Source organism: Acomys russatus, chromosome 30, assembly GCF_903995435.1.
Source record: "Acomys russatus chromosome 30, mAcoRus1.1, whole genome shotgun sequence".
NCBI classification, from domain to species: domain Eukaryota; kingdom Metazoa; phylum Chordata; class Mammalia; order Rodentia; family Muridae; genus Acomys; species Acomys russatus.
Genome location: NC_067166.1, coordinates 13320290 through 13338784, shown reverse-complemented (window position 1 = coordinate 13338784; position 18495 = coordinate 13320290). Strand labels below are relative to the sequence as shown.

General features: G+C 44.3%; 1 protein-coding gene across 1 annotated transcript in view; it reads left to right on the top strand.

The window, feature by feature from the left end:
* Window positions 1–15501, top strand: part of Ckmt2 (creatine kinase, mitochondrial 2) — a 31548-nt gene extending 16047 nt beyond the window's left edge. The window contains exons 2-10 of the mRNA XM_051172381.1: window positions 1180–1351; window positions 3382–3580; window positions 4202–4297; window positions 4709–4930; window positions 6942–7027; window positions 8132–8255; window positions 9049–9183; window positions 11417–11542; window positions 15244–15501. Of these exons, the coding sequence (XP_051028338.1) occupies window positions 1200–1351; window positions 3382–3580; window positions 4202–4297; window positions 4709–4930; window positions 6942–7027; window positions 8132–8255; window positions 9049–9183; window positions 11417–11542; window positions 15244–15363 (1260 nt within the window). The 5' untranslated portion in view covers window positions 1180–1199 and the 3' untranslated portion in view covers window positions 15364–15501. The remainder of the gene's footprint in view (window positions 1–1179; window positions 1352–3381; window positions 3581–4201; window positions 4298–4708; window positions 4931–6941; window positions 7028–8131; window positions 8256–9048; window positions 9184–11416; window positions 11543–15243) is intronic.
* The last annotated feature ends 2994 nt before the right edge of the window (window positions 15502–18495 follow it).

Sequence of the window (18495 nt, the reverse complement as noted above, 5' to 3'; positions counted from 1 at the left end):
GGATCTCACCACACAGCCCTGGCTAGCCTAGAATTCACTATTCAGTCCAGATTGGCCTCAAACATGAAACAATTCCTCTGCCTCTTACTCTCAAGTGCTAGAGTGATATATTTGGACCACCATGCTTGGGTTTCTTGGTCATTCTTAATAGGTCTTACTTCTTGATCATAATTACTATTCTAATTATAAATCTTAAATAAAATAATAATTTATGAATAACTGTTATTTAAACATCTATCTAGAGCCAATCTGTACTCTCCTCTGGCAATTCCACAACCTTTAGTCATTGGAGGTCTAACTCTGTTCTTATTTTTTTTTCTTTTCTCATTTTTTTTTTATGATTGTGATCTTTGGTTGAGATTTTGTTGTTTAATCTTAATCTGCAAGAATCCAAGACCTAAACTAAATATTTTTTTTTTTTGAGACAGGGTTTTCTCTGTGTAGCTTTGGCTGCTCTGGAACTCTCTTTGTAGACCAGGATGGCCTCACACTCACAGAGATCCACCTGCCTCTGCCTCTCGAGTGCTGGGATTAAAGGCGTGCGCCGTTATAACTGGCAATTCAAATCTGCTTCTTCTAGGAGCCAAGGGATGCATTTTTGTCAACTTTGAACAACTGTATCCCCTTTCAGGGGTCCGAAACCAGAGCAGAAGTTGTAGACACCATCCCTGGCCACCCTCACATACTGTTGGCACTCTAACTTTTTAAGTCATAAGGGCATTTGGTCTTAAGATAACCCAAATGTGTTTGCATGTTACTTAGAGTTCTGACACAAGTTTATTTGGGTGTGTGAGATGGGACAATGGTTCTCAGAGAATGTCAGTACCTCTTAGAAGTTCAGCAATCCATCCTATTCAGAAGCCAGTTATGTAGTGGAAAAGTCCAGAAAGCACTCAGTTTGTATAGTATATAGAGATAAGCAATTTTTTGTTTATTTTTTTTTTTCTCTCTACAATCACTGGAGAAAATGGGATGAGCATTTACAAAATCTGAATATACTCATTTTCCCAATTACTGTAAAGAAAATTGAAAGGAAGAAATAGATAAACGAAACAAGAAGCAGGACCACGCACACTCCCCCCCCCCCCCCCCCGCAGATTGTTTTCTCCCCTGCTGCCCTCCATGCTGCAGCTCAGCACCATCTTATGGTGATCTCTGATACAGCGCCTTTGCTTCCAGACACTCAGACAAGAAGAAGGATGGCCAGTGTCTTCTCTAAGCTGCTAACTGGCCGCAATGCATCTCTGCTGTTTACTACGCTGGGAACCAGTGCCCTGACCACTGGCTACCTGCTGAACAGGCAGAAGGTATCAGCTGATGCCCGGGAGCAGCACAAGCTCTTTCCCCCAAGGTGAGTCCTCCTGGCTTTAGAATAACTCAGTGCCAACCAGACATGTGTTCTTTTCCGAATCCTGTTTATTTGTTTAATCTCATTAGTATGGATGTTTTGCCCCAGGGTATATCTGTGCACCATGTGTCTGCAGTGCACAGGTGTACGTTTAAAGTCTATTTTTATTTATTTATATTCATTTTATATCTCTTTCTCCTTTCTCCACGCTAATCCCTTCTAACACCCCAACATCAGGTAGGAGAGAAAGAAGGTTAATGGGGCAAAGGGGCATAGTTATCTTTGGCTACTTCCTGATGTTTAGGGTCCTTGGGTTCTTTGGGGCAATAGCAATCGCTATCATCAGGACGTTCATCCAGCAATAGCAAACATGGCAGCAGCCTTCTCTTCCTCCTCCAACCATCTCCCCCAAGAGTTGTTCTCAAGGCCCTCCTCTCTCTCTCTCTTTCTCTCTCTCTCTTGGCTCTCAGCTCTCATATTTTTCCAATTGGCAAAGACCACACCTCCGCACGAGGCAGTTCCTTGTTGACAAAGATCACGGGCCCTCTCACGAGGCTGTTATCAGCTGTGGACAAACTTGGATTAAAACAAAAACATCTTTATATAACATAACTGAGTTTTAAAAGAAACCAAAACTTCCACAAGTGCCTGCAGAGGCACCTGGAACTGGAGTCACAGATAGTTGTGAGCTACCATGGGAGTGCTGGGAATTGGACTTGGGTCTTCTGGAAAAAAAGACAGTGTCCTAAACTTTTGAGCTATCTCTTCAGTGCCTGAGAACTCTTCTTTTTGTCTTTCTAAATGGCTAGATCAAACTAATCTTTTTTTGAAACACAGCAAGCCTAGTTACCTGTGACAAACAGAAGGAAATATACAGTCATTCCTGCCCAAAGCTTGCTGTCCAGTTAAATAGTAATAACAGTGATAGTTTGCACTGAGCACTTAGATTATGAGACTATCTGTTAACATGTCTATTAGGCACTTTCACATGGGGTGTGATTCCTTCTAGCATCCTTTAGTCATGAAGTAAGAACCATGAAATACTGGGACCAAATTTATATACAGCCAATTTAAGTGCAGCTAAATGCAAACCCAGGCCCATGGATATCAGATCCATGCTCCACTCACTGCTCTACTGTATTTTAGGAAATGCCATCATGGTATTGATTTTAAGTGTGAGCATCAAAGCTCATTGCAGTCAGAAAGTGGAGGAGCAGCAAGGTGAGGTCAGGTATTCCGATGCCCAGAACCTTATTGTGTCTAAGACATCAACACACCGAGAAGTCTGAGCAGTGTAGGATGTCCGAGGATTCCATGTAGGTGGGCGTAGAAAAGAGAAAACGATTAAGGTGTCTCTCAGAGACATTTACTGTCTGACAGAATCGTTGTCTCTGAGGCAGTCAGAGCAACCATGCACCCCAGAAATCGCTGAGAAGGAGTCACCTGTGTTTGAGTCCATGGTGTCCCTCAGTTCATATTTCCCACACAGTACATGGTCAGGGTAAGATGGCATCCAATATGGTGGCCTTTTGTGTTATCTCAACAAATATTTACCAAATGCTTGTGTCGATAGCTGAGGCACTGTTCTGAAGATGGACCAGGTCTCTGTTGTTGTTGAGCTTATCCTGTAGCAATGGACAGAAAAATGAGCAGCATTGTAGGTAGTTCTGTGTCTGACTCTCCCCTCCCATGCCTCCTCCCCACAGACCAAAGAGTCCAGACTATGGCTGTCATTCAATTTTACCAACACATCAGGGCAGAAGAGAAGTCTGCGTATGATTTCAGTGCATTTTCTGACTCCCTTTCCTCTTTTTCCTCTGTAGCTTTTGTAGCTACCTGGGTGTTTCCTAGTAGGTGGAGCCATGTCCTTTTCTCCAGTGGTCATGGCACCGGCTTTTCTATCCAGTGGCATCTCTATCCAATTTCCCCTGTGTTCACTGGGCCAAGAAAGCCTGGTTGAAGGTCACAGAGAAACTGAGTCTTTGATAGCCCTTTCCTGGGGCTACTGGCCTACAGCCTCTCTCCTCCCACAGCGCAGACTACCCTGATCTGCGGAAACATAACAACTGCATGGCTGAGTGCCTCACTCCCACCATCTATGCCAAACTCCGAAACAAGATGACACCTGGTGGCTACACCCTGGACCAGTGCATCCAAACCGGAGTGGACAACCCTGGCCACCCTTTCATAAAGACTGTGGGCATGGTGGCTGGTGATGAGGAGTCGTATGAGGTAAGACCATGGGCTGCTAGTTTCAGAGTTGAGGGCTACCCTGCATGTGGTGGAGGTGCACTATCATAGTGGCTTTATCTTCTCTTCGGAGTGAGCTTTGTGACTTCTCAGGAAAGGGCTCCAGTAACAGGAATCCTTTCTGGGATTATGAGATGTATAGCTTCCTACGGACAATGCTTTTTTTTTTCTTCTTACTGTGCCAATGTCCCTCTCACAGAGAGGTTAGTGGCATAACAGCTCTTCTAAGCTTGTCAAAAGGCTGTGTTGGTACAGAAAAAAAAAATCAAAACAAAATGCTGTGTGTTCATGAGAAATACTTTCAAGTGTTTGTTTTGGGGGTTATTGGGTTGGGTTGTGTGTCTGTAGTTTGAGACATCTTCCTGTTACAGTAGCACAAACTCCTGGCTTCATCAAGTTTCTTGGATCTAATCTCATCCTTGGTGTAGAGGTCCCATGTCTGCCACTAGTCTCCTCTTATATACATGGTCCCAGTGGTAGCATGGAGAATTTTGGAGGATTCAGAGGAGGCTATCAACCCTGGCTTTTAGGTCCTTGAGGGAAAGTGAAAACAAAAGTTCTTTGCTATCTAGGGAGCCAGTCACAGGATACTCTTGCCTGCAGGTATTTGCTGACCTTTTTGATCCTGTCATCAAACTAAGACACAACGGCTATGACCCTAAGGTGATGAAGCATCCTACGGACCTGGACGCATCCAAGGTAGGCTCCAGCTCCCATTTCTTGTTCCTACGATGCAGGACTTCCTGACTCCACAGGCAGAGGAGGGAAGCTGAGAGCCATTACCCTTGTTAGATGTCCCTAGAAGGTCTAAGATGGCCTACCCTCAGCACATTCCCTAGAAGGCCAGAGGAAGTTAATCATCTCCTTTAAAAAATCCCCCCAGGGGACCATTAATTGATGAGAACTTTAAACTTTCCTATGGCATTTTACCCCAACCAAAGCCATGTACTCCAGACCCCACCTTACTTAACTAAGGGCTACCTCAAAGCTGTAGGGGCCAGTCATGCTCTCTGTAACACAGTGCCCGAAGGTTTCCAGGCAAGCAGCAGGCCGGAAGACTGATCGGTGAGTACTATGCTGACACCCCACTATGCTCCTCCCACCCGGCAGATCACTCACGGGCAGTTTGATGAACGCTATGTGTTGTCCTCTCGGGTGCGCACTGGCCGCAGCATCCGTGGGCTGAGCCTGCCTCCTGCTTGTTCCCGGGCGGAGAGAAGGGAGGTGGAGAATGTGGCCATCACTGCCCTGGAGGGTCTCAAAGGAGACCTGGCTGGTCGCTACTACAAGCTGTCTGAGATGACCGAGCAGGATCAGCAACGGCTCATTGATGTGAGTAGGTGGTAAATCACCCAGGGGCTGCCTGGGAAGAGGCTGGACCCGCAGATCAGTCTAGGCCTCTATCCGATTTAAGAGTTGGCATGCAGGGCTAAAAATAGCCTTGGTAGCCTGCTATCCTTCCTCTGAGTGCTACCAGGCCTCCCCATCCAGGGGACGTGGTCAAATATGGGGCACCAGAGTTCATGTCAGACCCCATTCTCCACTCAACTATGAAGAATATCCTGTCCATTGGCTAGATCTCGGTAGGGGTTCGAAGCTTACTGGACGTATTGTCCTTGGCTGGTGCCATAGTTTGAGCAGGACCCCTGGCCCCAGATCTGCCCATCATAATGTTCTTCTTATAGGTTTCTAGGACCCTCTGGATCCTTCTATTTCCCCATTCTCCCATGCTTCTCTCACCTAGAGTACGAGACTTGATACCCTATGAGCATATACAGGGGCAGGAGGTCCCCCCCTCAGTCACAGTCATAGGGGAGGGGAGTAAGGGGAAAACAGGAGGGAGGGAGGAATGGGAGGATACAGGGTATGGGATAACAATTTAGATGTAATATGAATAAATTAATAAAATATATTTAAAAAATGGCCTGGGGGATTTCCACAGCTTCAGTGTGAGAAAGGAGTCGAGGCTTCAAATCTTGTCAAACCACGGCTAAAATCTGAAGAGGAAACTCCAAAATGGGCACTGGGCTGGACACAGGAGGGTGGAGGTGAATGGGGGATCTTGGCTGTGGGAATCTCATTCAGGCCTTGATGGAAGCTGAGAAGATATAGGTAGGAAATTAAGGTGATTTCCCTAATTGGTCCAGAACCTTGCTGCCTCCCAGTGCCTGCAAGCTTCTCACCAGCTCTAGGTAGACAAAACACCGGTCCTTTGGGGCTTCCTGAGACAAAAGTCTCAGTACTTAGCCTACGCTGACCTCAAACACACAGCAATCCTCTTGGCTTGGCCTCCCAAGTGTTGGACTCAGGTCCTTTTATTTCCTCGTTAGCGCAAATTTTAAAAGGACGTCAATCTCAAAAGTAATGTTTCCAGGTCTCCCCCTCCAGGGGACATGGTCAAATATGAGGCACCAGAGTACGTGTGAAAGTTATACCCCACTCTCCACTCAACTGTGGAGAATGTTCTGTCCATTGGCTAGATCTGGGTAGGGGTTTGAAGTTTACGGCCTGTATTGTCCTTGGCTGGTGCCATAGTTTGAGCGGGACCCCTGGGCCCAAATCTGCCTATCATAATGTTCTTCTTGTAGGTTTCTAGGACCTTCTAGATCCTTCTACTTTGATATTCTCCCATGCTTCTCTCATCTAGAGTCCTACAAAGAAGAGACTTGATACTCTATGAGGATATAAAGGGGGAGGAAGTCCCCCTCAGGCACAGTCATAGGGGAGGGGAGTAAGGGGAAAACGGGAGGGAGGGAGGAATGGGAGGATACAAGGGATGAGATAACCATCGAGATGTAACAAGAAAAAATTCATTAAAAAAAAAAAGTAATGTTTAACTAAACTCCAAGAGAAGAAGAAACATGATTCTGTTATCACAGAAGATGTAAATTACACGAAACATGCCATTTCCAAACCACACAGGAAGCTATCTAGTTGGCCCACCTCTCTCCTGGTGTGTGCGGGCTCGGCCATCCTCCTGCCTGCTGTTACAGAGCAAGCCCACATCTGCCTTAAGCAGCCACCCTGGCTTCCTGTCTATGCGTGAGCTTTCCCCTGGACCGGCGCTCCCCAGCCTCTCCTTTCCTAAGTCTCCAGGGGCTCCCACTCGTTAAAGCTTCTATTTAGAAGCCCCCACCCCTTATACTTGGTATCTTGTCTCTGTATGAGCTCTGGGCAATGGTGTTCTTGTTATTAAAAGCTCTCGAGGTGGTCCAGACACAGTGAGTCTGAGAACCACTGGCCTGCTGGAGAGGCCTCATTATTGGTAAGGTGAAACTTGATCACCTGGGCCATGCCTAGTCTCACAGACTCTTGTCTCAGCTTTGTCCCTTTTGGCCCACAGGACCACTTTCTGTTTGATAAGCCAGTGTCCCCTTTACTGACATGTGCTGGGATGGCCCGTGACTGGCCGGATGCCAGGGGAATCTGGTATGGACAAAGTTTTCATCTTTTCCCTGAGTGTGGAGAATCTCAAACTGCTTCTAACCTGAGGTTGCTGTGCACTGCAGCTGACAGCATGCGGGGCTTGAACTAAACGGGAAAGGAAGTCTATATGAAAACTGTGTGTGTGTGTGTGTGTGTGTGTGTGTGTGTGTGTGTATGCACATGTGTATGTCTGTATGTATCTGAGTCTATGAGTGTGTCTCTGTGTGTATGAGTGTGTGTTTGTGTGTCTGTGTCTCTGAGTGTGTATGTATGTGTGCCAGTGTGTGATCATATCTGTGTGTGCATGTGTGTGTGTGTCTGAATGTGTATGTGTGTATGTGTATGTTTGTGAGTGTGTGTGTTGTGGGATTTAAAAAAAAAGAGGTATAGGAAGATGAGCTGGTTTGCTTGCGGGCAGACTACTCAAAAGAAAGACACTTCATGTTAGCTAGAGAATCTGTTTGTGAACTTAAGACAAATGAACACAAAATGAAAAAAAAAATCAATATTGATAATTAAAGTCAAACCCTGAAAGGAGGAATGGCTACCCAGTGTATGCATACCTCTTCTAGCAGTCCTCAGCCTACCTCGGCTTCTGTAGTGAGTTATCCCGCCTGTGCCCAACGGGAGCTGAGGGAGAGTGTTCACAGGAGGGTAGACATGTAGCTCTGTGTAGCAAACGCCTGGGCGTTCTTGTGGTACAGGAAAAGTTTCTCCATCCTTGCCTCACATTTTTTTTTTCAAGAACCACAAGCGTTTGGCTGAACTTCTTAGGAGTCAAAACACTCCTCCTTGAATTAGAGCGAAATGCTATCCTAGGTGAACTGTTGTCATCTTGTTTGAAGAGCGAGGGGAAGCGGAGCGGAAGGATTGTATCCTGTGGGAGTAAAAACACATGCGGCGTTGTTAACGGCTGGGTTTAGTCTTAGCCCCCATTCTGTGAGGCATCATTCTCCCTGCTACTTGTTCCGGCACAATTAAGAGCTAAGGGGCATCCAGGGAACGGGGGAGGAGAGACACAGCAATCAAGCTGCAGAGGCAATGAGAATTTTCACGTGTTGAGATAAACGCAATTAACAGTCAGCGCCTCATCTCCGTCTTCGTTAGGCATAACTACGACAAGACATTTCTCATCTGGATAAACGAGGAAGACCACACCAGGGTAATCTCGATGGAACGGGGAGGCAATATGAAACGAGTATTTGAGCGATTCTGTCGTGGACTAAAGGAAGTAAGATTCCATCAGGGGTTTCTAGATAGTTGTCAACATAAAATGTCTCTAGTTTCCATTTATGTGTATGTATTTTAAATTTTTGTATGAGTATTTTGCCTGCACTCATGTCTGTGCACCACATGCATGCAGTGCCCCTGGCGGCCAGAAGAGGGCACTGGATCCCCTGAGCCTGAGCAGCAGATGGCTGTGAGATACCTTGCGGTATCTTCCACCGGAAGAGCTGCCAGCGCTCTCCAGGGCTAAGCCATCGCTCTAGCCCCGTTATTTTCCACTTAAAAAAAGATAACTTTGGAAACTTCCAAAGCAGAACTCCTTTTTTTTTTTCTCCTAAGAACCCAATTTTTCACAGCAGCGCTTCCGAAAGGGGGTTGACTTCTCTCTTTGCGGGGAGGGGAGCCTGTGGCTCGATAAAATGGTATGGGATGGAGGTGGATGGGGTTAATGGAATGGGATAGGTGGAATGGGGTGGAAGCGGGTGGGGAGGGACACGGGACTGGATGAGATGAAGCAGAATAGATTCTCACAGGCTAAACTGCTGAGAATTCCTGTCTTTTCCTAGTCTATGCATGAGAAAGGGTTTCAGCTGACATTTATTGAGAACATAGAACGTTAAATGTTTCACATGGTCATTTGATTTAACAGGATCACGTGTGTATTCCACAAAAGATTATTAAGTATAAGTACCATAGAGATTCACAACAGTTTCACTCATGTGCCTGGTGTTTGGGATGACCTGCAGGAAGAGATCTTTGGGAAGTCTGCTGTTTGTTCATTGTTGCTGCATTTGTAGGTGGAACGATTAATCCAAGAGCGAGGCTGGGAGTTCATGTGGAATGAGCGCCTAGGATACATTCTGACTTGCCCTTCGAACCTTGGAACCGGATTGCGAGCTGGCGTCCACGTTAGGATCCCAAAACTCAGCAAGGTAACTACTGCGTGTGGCCAGGGGCTTTGTTTTGGTCCCAACAGGACCAGCTCAGATATGTCTTCTTCGCAGGAGAAAACGTCAGTGTTCATGACTAACCCCGAGCTTTGCCACCTGCAATAGAAGAGTGATGACAAGGACGAAATTTGGCTTAAAAGTCTTTTGTGTTAAGTTAGGATAAAAGGTTCCAGGCCTGTGACAAGGAGGTGGTGTAGGTGTGCGGGCTACCCTGCTCTGCTCCCTTCCGTTCCTTTTGCCCTGTCCTGACACCCGAGGGAGGGCTTAGGCAAGCATAGATTTTTGGGCCAGACTTGTGCAATTTGTGAGAAGGGGGTTGGGGTTTTTTGTTTTGTTTTGTTTTTACATTTTGTAGTTGTATTTTATGCAGTTTGCGGGGGCATGTGGGAATACAGCAGAGGCTGGAGGACAACTTCCAGGTTCTGATGACTTAAGTCAGGACATCAGGCTTGGCAGCAGGCACCGTGGTCACTGAGCAACCTCACTGGTTCCCTTTTGCACAGTCACAGTCAGTCTCCACGTTCTAGAATATGAGAAAAGGAGAGGGAGAGAGAGTGTAGACGTGTCCATGACAAGACTTAAGGTGTAAGGAAGGAAGTGGCATATGTCACTTCTGCTCATTCCATTGGAAAGAACTTAGCAAACATGTGGCTGCATCTTCAGGTCCAGGGCTGGGGCAAGAGGTAAAGGGTCCTGATGGAGAGCTAATCGTTTCTTACACACACACACACACACACACACACACACACACACACACACACACACACTAAATCAAAGATGTTGAAATAATTTTAGAAAAATGTGCTGCCTAACAAGAAGGTACATGATGTTTTTTGTTATTCAAAATCTCAATGCTGAGAGAGGGATTTTAATTATAACAATAAAGCTATGTACAGGCGAGTAGCAAACATACAAACTCAGGCACCAACATGCAAATATATGTGTGTGTATTTATTGGAAGATAAACTGGGAGTCAGATACCAAAAGGTCAGTTGCAGCTCTGCCAACTTCTAGGTGTCTGACTTTGGACAAGTTAATTCCTCTGGAGCAGTTTGCTCATCTGGAGTGTGGGAGTTGGTATAGCTTTGAACTCCATGATGGCATTAGTGGCTTAGTGGCTGTACAAGAAGATCCAAGCTATCACATATGCTCTGTCTAACTGTGTGATGCCCTTTCTCTCTCTCACACACACACACACACACACACACACACACACACACACACACACACACACACAGTCTTCACCAGATATGGAGCAGGTGCCGAAGCCAGGGAGGACTTAAACCACTGGTGAGCCAAAAGGGCTTATATTATTTATAAGTGACCTGGTGTCAGGTACCGCCCACCCTCCCCCTGCTTTAGGCTAATAAGTGGCTTTAGCTGTCCTAGAATCAGGACAGGAACCTAGACCAGGCTGCCTCAGTATCAGAGATCCACCTGCCTCTGCCTCCAGAATACTAGGATTAAAGGTCTAGCCCACCCATGCCCTGTGTTAGACATTTTCTTTCTTTCTTTTTTAATATCTTAAACTTTTTATTCCCTACCACTGACATTTTGTTTTTCGTCTTCTTTCAGTTTTTTACATTTTCCAACTTATATCTGTATTTAATACTGCTTTATTCTGCTAGACATGAACTGCCTTCTTTCCTAAATCTAAGGATTATATAGTTTTGGTATAAATATATATCACATATTTTTGTAAAATTTTGACAAAACCAAATAAGTATGCCTTGTTTTAAGTCCATGCTCTTTCCACTGTTTATAAAATCTGATTTAGTGATCAGAATTCTTGGTTGCCATTCTTCAGTCACACAGTCTTCCTTCTGCACTGCCACTCACTGTTTACATAATAATGAGCAATAGAAAAACCAAGGACATTATGTCAATCTTAGTTCCTTCCTTTGACACTGTATGATGTGAACTTAAAGAAAAAAAAAGCAAATACATCCAAAACTCAATACATTCAAATGAGCGGAGTTCTGTCACCATTGAAGGCCACAGTTACTTAACTATACTGCCACTGCACAAAACTAAAAAATTATTTTGGGACATTTTCTTTTCCAGCACCAGAAGATGGATTTTGATGGGGTGAAAGTAATAGCATTAGACTGTTGGAAGGCTTTAAGCCCAAGTACATTGTAAATACTTTACTAAAGGTTACTGTCTCTTACATTGCGTCTTCGCCCAGTGACTGCAACAATATCCCTTCTCCTAGGACCCACGCTTTTCTAAGATCCTGGAGAACCTGAGGCTCCAGAAGCGCGGCACAGGCGGTGTGGACACTGCAGCCGTGGCGGACGTATACGACATTTCTAACATAGATCGGATCGGTAGATCAGAGGTAACATCCCTCTCGCTCTGTCGCGGACTCACGAGGTCAGCCTAAGAGCAGGAGGACTTGAGGAAGCAGCCTCCACAGCCTGCCTCCGTCCCCGCACTCATTCCCCACCAAGTCCCGAGTTAACTATTCACTCTTGTGTTTCTCTTGCCTGGAAAATAGTGCAAGAGAGATACACAGTCCTTTCTGAGCACTGGTAGGGGAGCCAAGGAGCCGCAGTGGAACTGTTGCTGTTGGCCAGCCCCTTGGGAGCAGTGTCAGCCATCTTCAGTAACAGGGGCTCGCTAATGCTAAAGGGCAGCGGTAATCATATCCTCATGGACTCAGAGAACAGGTGTGCTGTCCCTTTGAGAGTGTAAAGGGTGAAAATCTCTCTTGATTCGGAACCTCCTTTGCTGAAGACCACATGCTAGTCGCCCTCATGTTGGCATCTTAGATAGCTAAAGTCTAGGGACTCCCGTGGGACATAGGAACAGTGGGCTCATTGACACGTGGGAACCATGGCTGAGATGGGTCTTGACCGGTCACTTGGGAACACATGACTGAATACTAAGTACATATTGCCAGTAGGGTCAGCACAGTGAGTTATTTCAGCCTGGGACGCAGCCTCTGGTCGGAAGACTTAACTATGAAGGGCCACTATATAAAGTTGTTCTCTCAATCTGCATAGTAGTGATAAAGCATAGCTTACTGTTTTATTGTACATTTCTAGGGGATTATTATAAAACCTAAAAAATGTCTGAAAGTATTTTTAAAACCATGTGTTTAATCCAGTAGCTCCCATTATCATTTTGAATATTATCATAAATTTCTTCTTACCCTTTTTAATAATTGTCCAGAAAAAATTAAAAGATATTATTGTAGCACATATTTTGTATTATAGCACTTTCTATAATTCATGACTACCTTATCACAACAATAAGTATTATCAAATAACATGATTGGGGGGATAAAGAAATAGCTTTTAAAATTATTTTCTTTGTGTCAGATTTTTAGAAGATTTGTTTTATTTTATGTATATGTATGTTTTTCTTGAATGTTTATATGTGCACCGTGTAGAAATTCAGAAAAGGGCCTCAATGACTCTGGCATTGGAGTAACGGATGGTTGTGAGCCACCATGTGGGTACTGGGAACCAAACCCATGTCCTCTGTAGGAGCAACATGTGCTCTTAACTGCTGAGCCCTGACTCCAGCCCCAGTAGGGGTATACTCTAATGGCAAGGCACTTGCCTGGCAGGTGCGGGGCCCTAGATCTGATCCCAGTGTTGCGAAACAAACAGAATTTCAAAATGGAACAAGAAAAATGCTTTGACATTCAAATACTTGATTTTTGGTGATTATATGGTAAAGACATTCCATTATATGTTTAGTATTTTCTGATTGAGATCTTAACCAACTTTGTGTATAACTCAAATCACAGCTCTAGACGGGCTATAATCCTGTGGAAGGAAGAGGGAAACTATACGTGACCAAGTTCCCTCCTGGAAGGTTAAGACAGAGTCCCACCAGAAGTGAACGAGGAGCTCACGCCATCACACCTTGTCCATTACAGGACAGATCTAGTCAGAGAAGGGGACGTTGGGCTCAACTAGACATAGCTGGGTTTCTGGCCCCAGGTTCCTTCTGAATGAAAAGCAAGTGGAAGGGAACTGAGCTCCTTGTGTGTAAAGCCTGCTGCACCCTCTGAACGCACTGGTCTTGCCTCCCTTGCTGCTCATTCTCAGCTTACAGAGTAGGCTATGTTTCCAGGAGCCATCCCTTGCTTATTATCTTAGCTTAGCCTCTGGGCAGTGGTGTGTTTCATTTCGGTGGTGATCCCTGCCCCCATAAAAAAAAAAAACCTAATCATAGGTAAATAGCCTTTAATGAATATATGAACAATAAAGTTCTAACATTTTTCGAGCAAGAAAATTTCAAAAACATAGTTTGTTCTAATTTGTAAAATTTGCTTTAAGCAGTCTATTTTCCTATCACAGAGAAAGCATGATTTAGTTAGAACAATTTCTCCAGAAGACACTATTACACTATGTAAATAAATCTGTATCTTGAGCACATTCAGTGCTCAGAGGGTTGGGAAGCTGCTCTGAGTTTGTATCCAAAGAATAACACACAGATGTCATTGTATAGTCTTATATACAAGAGGCTGATGAAGAAAAGGTACATGGGGCCTGGATAGACGGCTTACTGGTTAAGAGTAATTGCTGCTCTTGGCAGAAGACCTAGGTTCGATTCCCATTACCCACATGGTGGCTCACAGCTTTCTGTAAGTCCAGTTCCGGAGAATCTGATGTCCTTTGGCCTCTGTGGGCACCCGCGTGCACGCAGTACACACAGACTCTTACTCAGGCACACACGCATACACATAATAAATAAGAAAGATATTAAATAAATCTTTAGAAGAAAAAGAAAGCATGTGGCCAGGAAGATAGCTTTGCCACACAAGCCTGAAGACCCAGGTTTGGTTTTGGAACATGTGGTATAATAAGAAAAGTGACAAAATTGTCCTCTGATTCCACACCCCTCTTCTTACACACACACACACACACACACACACACACACACACACACACACACACACACACACACACTCACACACACACACACACACACACACACACACACACTCACACACACACACACACACACACACACACACACACACACACACACACACACACACTCACACACACACACACACACACACACACACACACACACACACACACACACACACACACACACACACACACACACACACTTTTTTTTAAAGAAAGGGACTGTTGTAGTACAAGAGCTGCCACACAAACCACTCCCGCACCAAGCTCAGTGAGATATTGATGGTTTATTAAATGCAACACCCCAAGACTGACCATGGCCAGGGACACAGTGGACTCAGGAGCCAAATTGTGACACTGGTCTGTTTCTAAGGCAGGCTTTTTTTTTTTTTTTAATAAGAAAAACTAACTATTTAACCAGGTGGGAAGTGGGGGGGGGGCAGCATTACATCATCCCGATTAACTAAACACAAGAAGATTCGATTTTATTCTGAGTACATTGAATCCAGGTGGCTAGGCAAAGCATTTTAAGCTGATTGGCTACGGTATAGGCTTGGGGGACTTTCCAGTTCCCCATCGTTCTGGAATAAGGGAACATATCATTAATTCAAGCAGAACGTTCAGCAAGAATTGCACTATGAATGTAACATGTATAGAACTCATTATTCTCATGATTGTCACATGGTTCTCCCTGCTGTATGTAGTTTGTTTTATACATGTGTAATCAAATAAAAGTATTAAAAAAAAAGACAGCTGATGGGGGAAAAAAAAAAAAAGAATTGAATTGTAAGTAAAAGGCTATTCACGCTCCCAGGCAGGTACAGCCCGAGAAGCTGAACTTAATTTCACCTTATGATCAAAATGGAGACTTCAAAACAAAAATGGCTTCTGTTGTGATAAAGATGAAAGCAGGGGTTTAACTAACAGAGGAGCTGCAGTTTCAAGCAGGGATGGAAACTAATGATTTTCAAGTATAAAAAATGTCCTCACAGGATTCCCCACCCTAAGAAAGCTTGAGAGAAAACCTTATGCTACCTGTCCTCTTCCACAGCTGACCCCAGCATGTCTCTTCCTGGTCTCTCTCTCTCTCTCTCTCTCTCTCTCTCTCTCTCTCTCTCTCTCTCTCTCTCTCTCTCTCTCTCTCAAGGTTGAGCTTGTCCAGATCGTTATTGACGGCGTCAACTACCTGGTGGATTGTGAGAAGAAGCTGGAGAGAGGCCAAGACATTAAAGTGCCCCCGCCTCTGCCACAGTTTGGCAGGAAGTGATTTTCCCTCCCAGTTTATGAGTAATCTGTCTGCTGGTGTGACAGACACAAGGAAGTCTCTGCTCTGAGAGTTTTTGTAGACTTGGAACCGCGTAAAACTGTAGGTACTGCTATCTTTACAATAAAACTCTCCCTAGTACCACTGGGTTGTGTCTCTGATTTTTAATAATACTAAAAAGGTCCATATGCCAGTTACAGGCAGCAAGAAGCAAAGGTATTTTTTAAAGTGATGGCATTGCTGTTTTAAAGCTACAGAGATACATCTAGATGACAGTCCAGGCATCTAGATGTTAACCATAACAGCCCTGTACACATGCCTTGTGGACCTCACTGGAAATGAGGAGCAGATATGATAATTAATTTTCCAGAAATTAGAGCAAGAGGAAACCTTTTATTTTGAAAAGGGGGGATATAATGAAAGACCATACAAACGAGGACAAACCGAGGCTCTGCATCGGTTCGGTATATACTACAGCAGTAGTTGTTAGCCCTGCCGGTTGTATCTGGCATAAACTCAAGCAAGCAGAGGCATGGAAACGCTTTGTGGTTAAGGAAAGTACTGACAGGTGTGCTCTGCCGGCAGCTGCGGGCAGAGAAGCTGCAGGCTAACAAGGCGGGCACCTACAGCATGAGTTTATGAAGAGTGTTTAGCTTTACCTGTTGGGGCTGAGTTTGAGCAAGGGATCTGTCAGCCATAGACCACATTCTGTTCAGTCTGAGCTGGTTGCTCCAGAGGCTGCAAGTTAGATTCCCAGACCAGACTGGCTGCTCTAGAAATTGTGGGTGAGAACTCTATTGTAAGATGTGGCCTGAGCATTGTCCGTTTATACAGTAAATCTCTCATTACAGATCAGAGCTTGTTATCTAAAATTCTGAAAATGTTTTTTTTTGTTTTGTTTTGTTTTTTAGTATTTTAGTATGATTTGAAAGACAAACAGCATGTAGTAAAATTAGTCCGTAAGGCTTTTTCCTGGGTTGACTATAATTAGCATCCAGGCAAATCCTATGTTCCCTCAGCTGGTGCATCCTCATTTCGAGTATTATTACTCTTCCCCTCCCATGTTGAAATGCCTATTACCCAAAGAAGGATTGAGAAGGAGGTAGAAACCATAAATCACATAACAAACTATGAGACACTGCTCCATACGAGACTAACATTAGCTTGACCCACAGGAGCAGGATCAAGTTGCATTTTATTTTAAGTGAACGTTGTAGACACTACAAATAAAGCACCGGGGCTATAGTGAAGTCTCCTGTCTTCATTTATGTTCTTTCAGGACAAGTACAGAAAGGGACAATGGTGCTGGTGGTGATGGGCACTACTCTAATGTTGGAGTCACAAATTACAACGTGGTAGACATTCCTAAGGGCAAACCGCACTGATAGAATTTGAGACATCACACTAAGTACCCCGAAAGAGATGAGGTGAGGCATAGATTTGAACTGATAGTTGGTGAATGAAGGAATATATCAAACTCAGACTGTGGCTCATTAGCTGCACCCCAGTACTGCTGGGGTTCAAGTCCCAAAGTCTCCACTCACCACAGTGAGTAATTTAATTTCCAGTTTCCTCTGTATGAAATAAGAACAACTGTAGGTGTTTCATAGGGCCTTTAGGGAGACTAAAAACTAGTATCTGAAAAATTTACTCAGAAGTACTCAATTCATCATTTAAGTATTTTCTGGATAAATATAAAAGTAAATAGATATTATTATTATTATTATTATTATTATTATTATTATTATTATATCTGAATACTACCTTATATTAATAGGGCAATTCAACAAGAATGACGGTCCCTCTTCTGAAAGCTTTTATGAGCTAAATTATAAAGGAAGGCAAAGTCATATAGCTAAAAACCCATAAGCATGAAGGATCCAAAGAGATTAGACATATATGGCAATGTCTCCTTTCTTTTTCAAAAAGAAAGAAAGAAGGCTGATAAATAAACAGTGGTGTGAAACATGTGCTTGAGGATGGAAGAAGCCTAATCTAATCTGCTTCTCTCAAGAACCACGCCCAGCAAGAGCAGAATCCCAGACAAAGACACTCTCCTTTTTTGTTGCTCCCTTCTGTATATAATGTGTTTCTCTCTTGGCCACCAAGACACACCGACATTTGTGTTAACTGTTCATTTGCTTGCAGACCTTTAGAACTGATCTTTCAGTCACACCCTCAGTTGTGTGGCTGCATCATAGTGTGTCATAAGGAGTGAGTTCACGTGAGGCTTTACTCCATAGAACCAAACTTCACTACTCAGGAGTCAGTAAAACTAGGTGTACTGTCTATTCCTGAGGTTGGTCCATAGCCTTACTTTTCTTTAAAACTTTCTCTAGTTATCCAATATGGTTTTCTGATACCTCTTTAGACAATCTATACATTACACAGCCACATGGACACTACATACAGGAATATCTATTCTTCTCGAAAGTTGCCAAGCATTTGAGTGCAAGGATCTTGCTTACCTTTTGACACCAGAAAGGAGCACACTGGCAATGTCTGTGAGACATTGCATGGGAAAGATGAGATAGAAGGGCTTGTTGCTAATGATTCAGTCCCCAACCGGAAGCCATGTCATCCTGTCAAGTAATCACACCGTGCAACTGGCTCTTAACAACAATCTTAATGCAGTCAGTGTCAACTCAGGCAGTGATGCAAGATAGAGCATAGCTCCCAACCATGGGGCTTGTTTGCTTGTTTTCAAGACAGAGGTTCTATGTATCCTTGGTTGTCCTGGACCAGTAGATACTCTGTAGACCAGGCTGGCCTTGAACTCAAAGAGGGTTGCCTCTGCCCCAGGAATGCTGGGATTAAAGGCCTCAACACTACCACTTTTTAAAAAGTGTGCTGTGCCCTGTGTCTGACCAGAAAGGAGCTATAGCAGAATTTCACCAGGAATCACCCCTGTGCTCTTCTATGGGGAAGGAAGCACAATCCCTTCTCATGAGCTACTGCAGTCCACCCTAAACCAGCTGCTCTTCTTGCAGGTTAAATGCCATAAAACCTGCATATTTTGAACACAGCCAAAAGAATTTAATTTCAGAGAGAAACCCTAAAGGCAAGTGGGAGCTCTCTGAGTGTGAGAATGAGAGTTTATTACAGTCAACACGAGGAGGGAAAGAAACTTGAGCC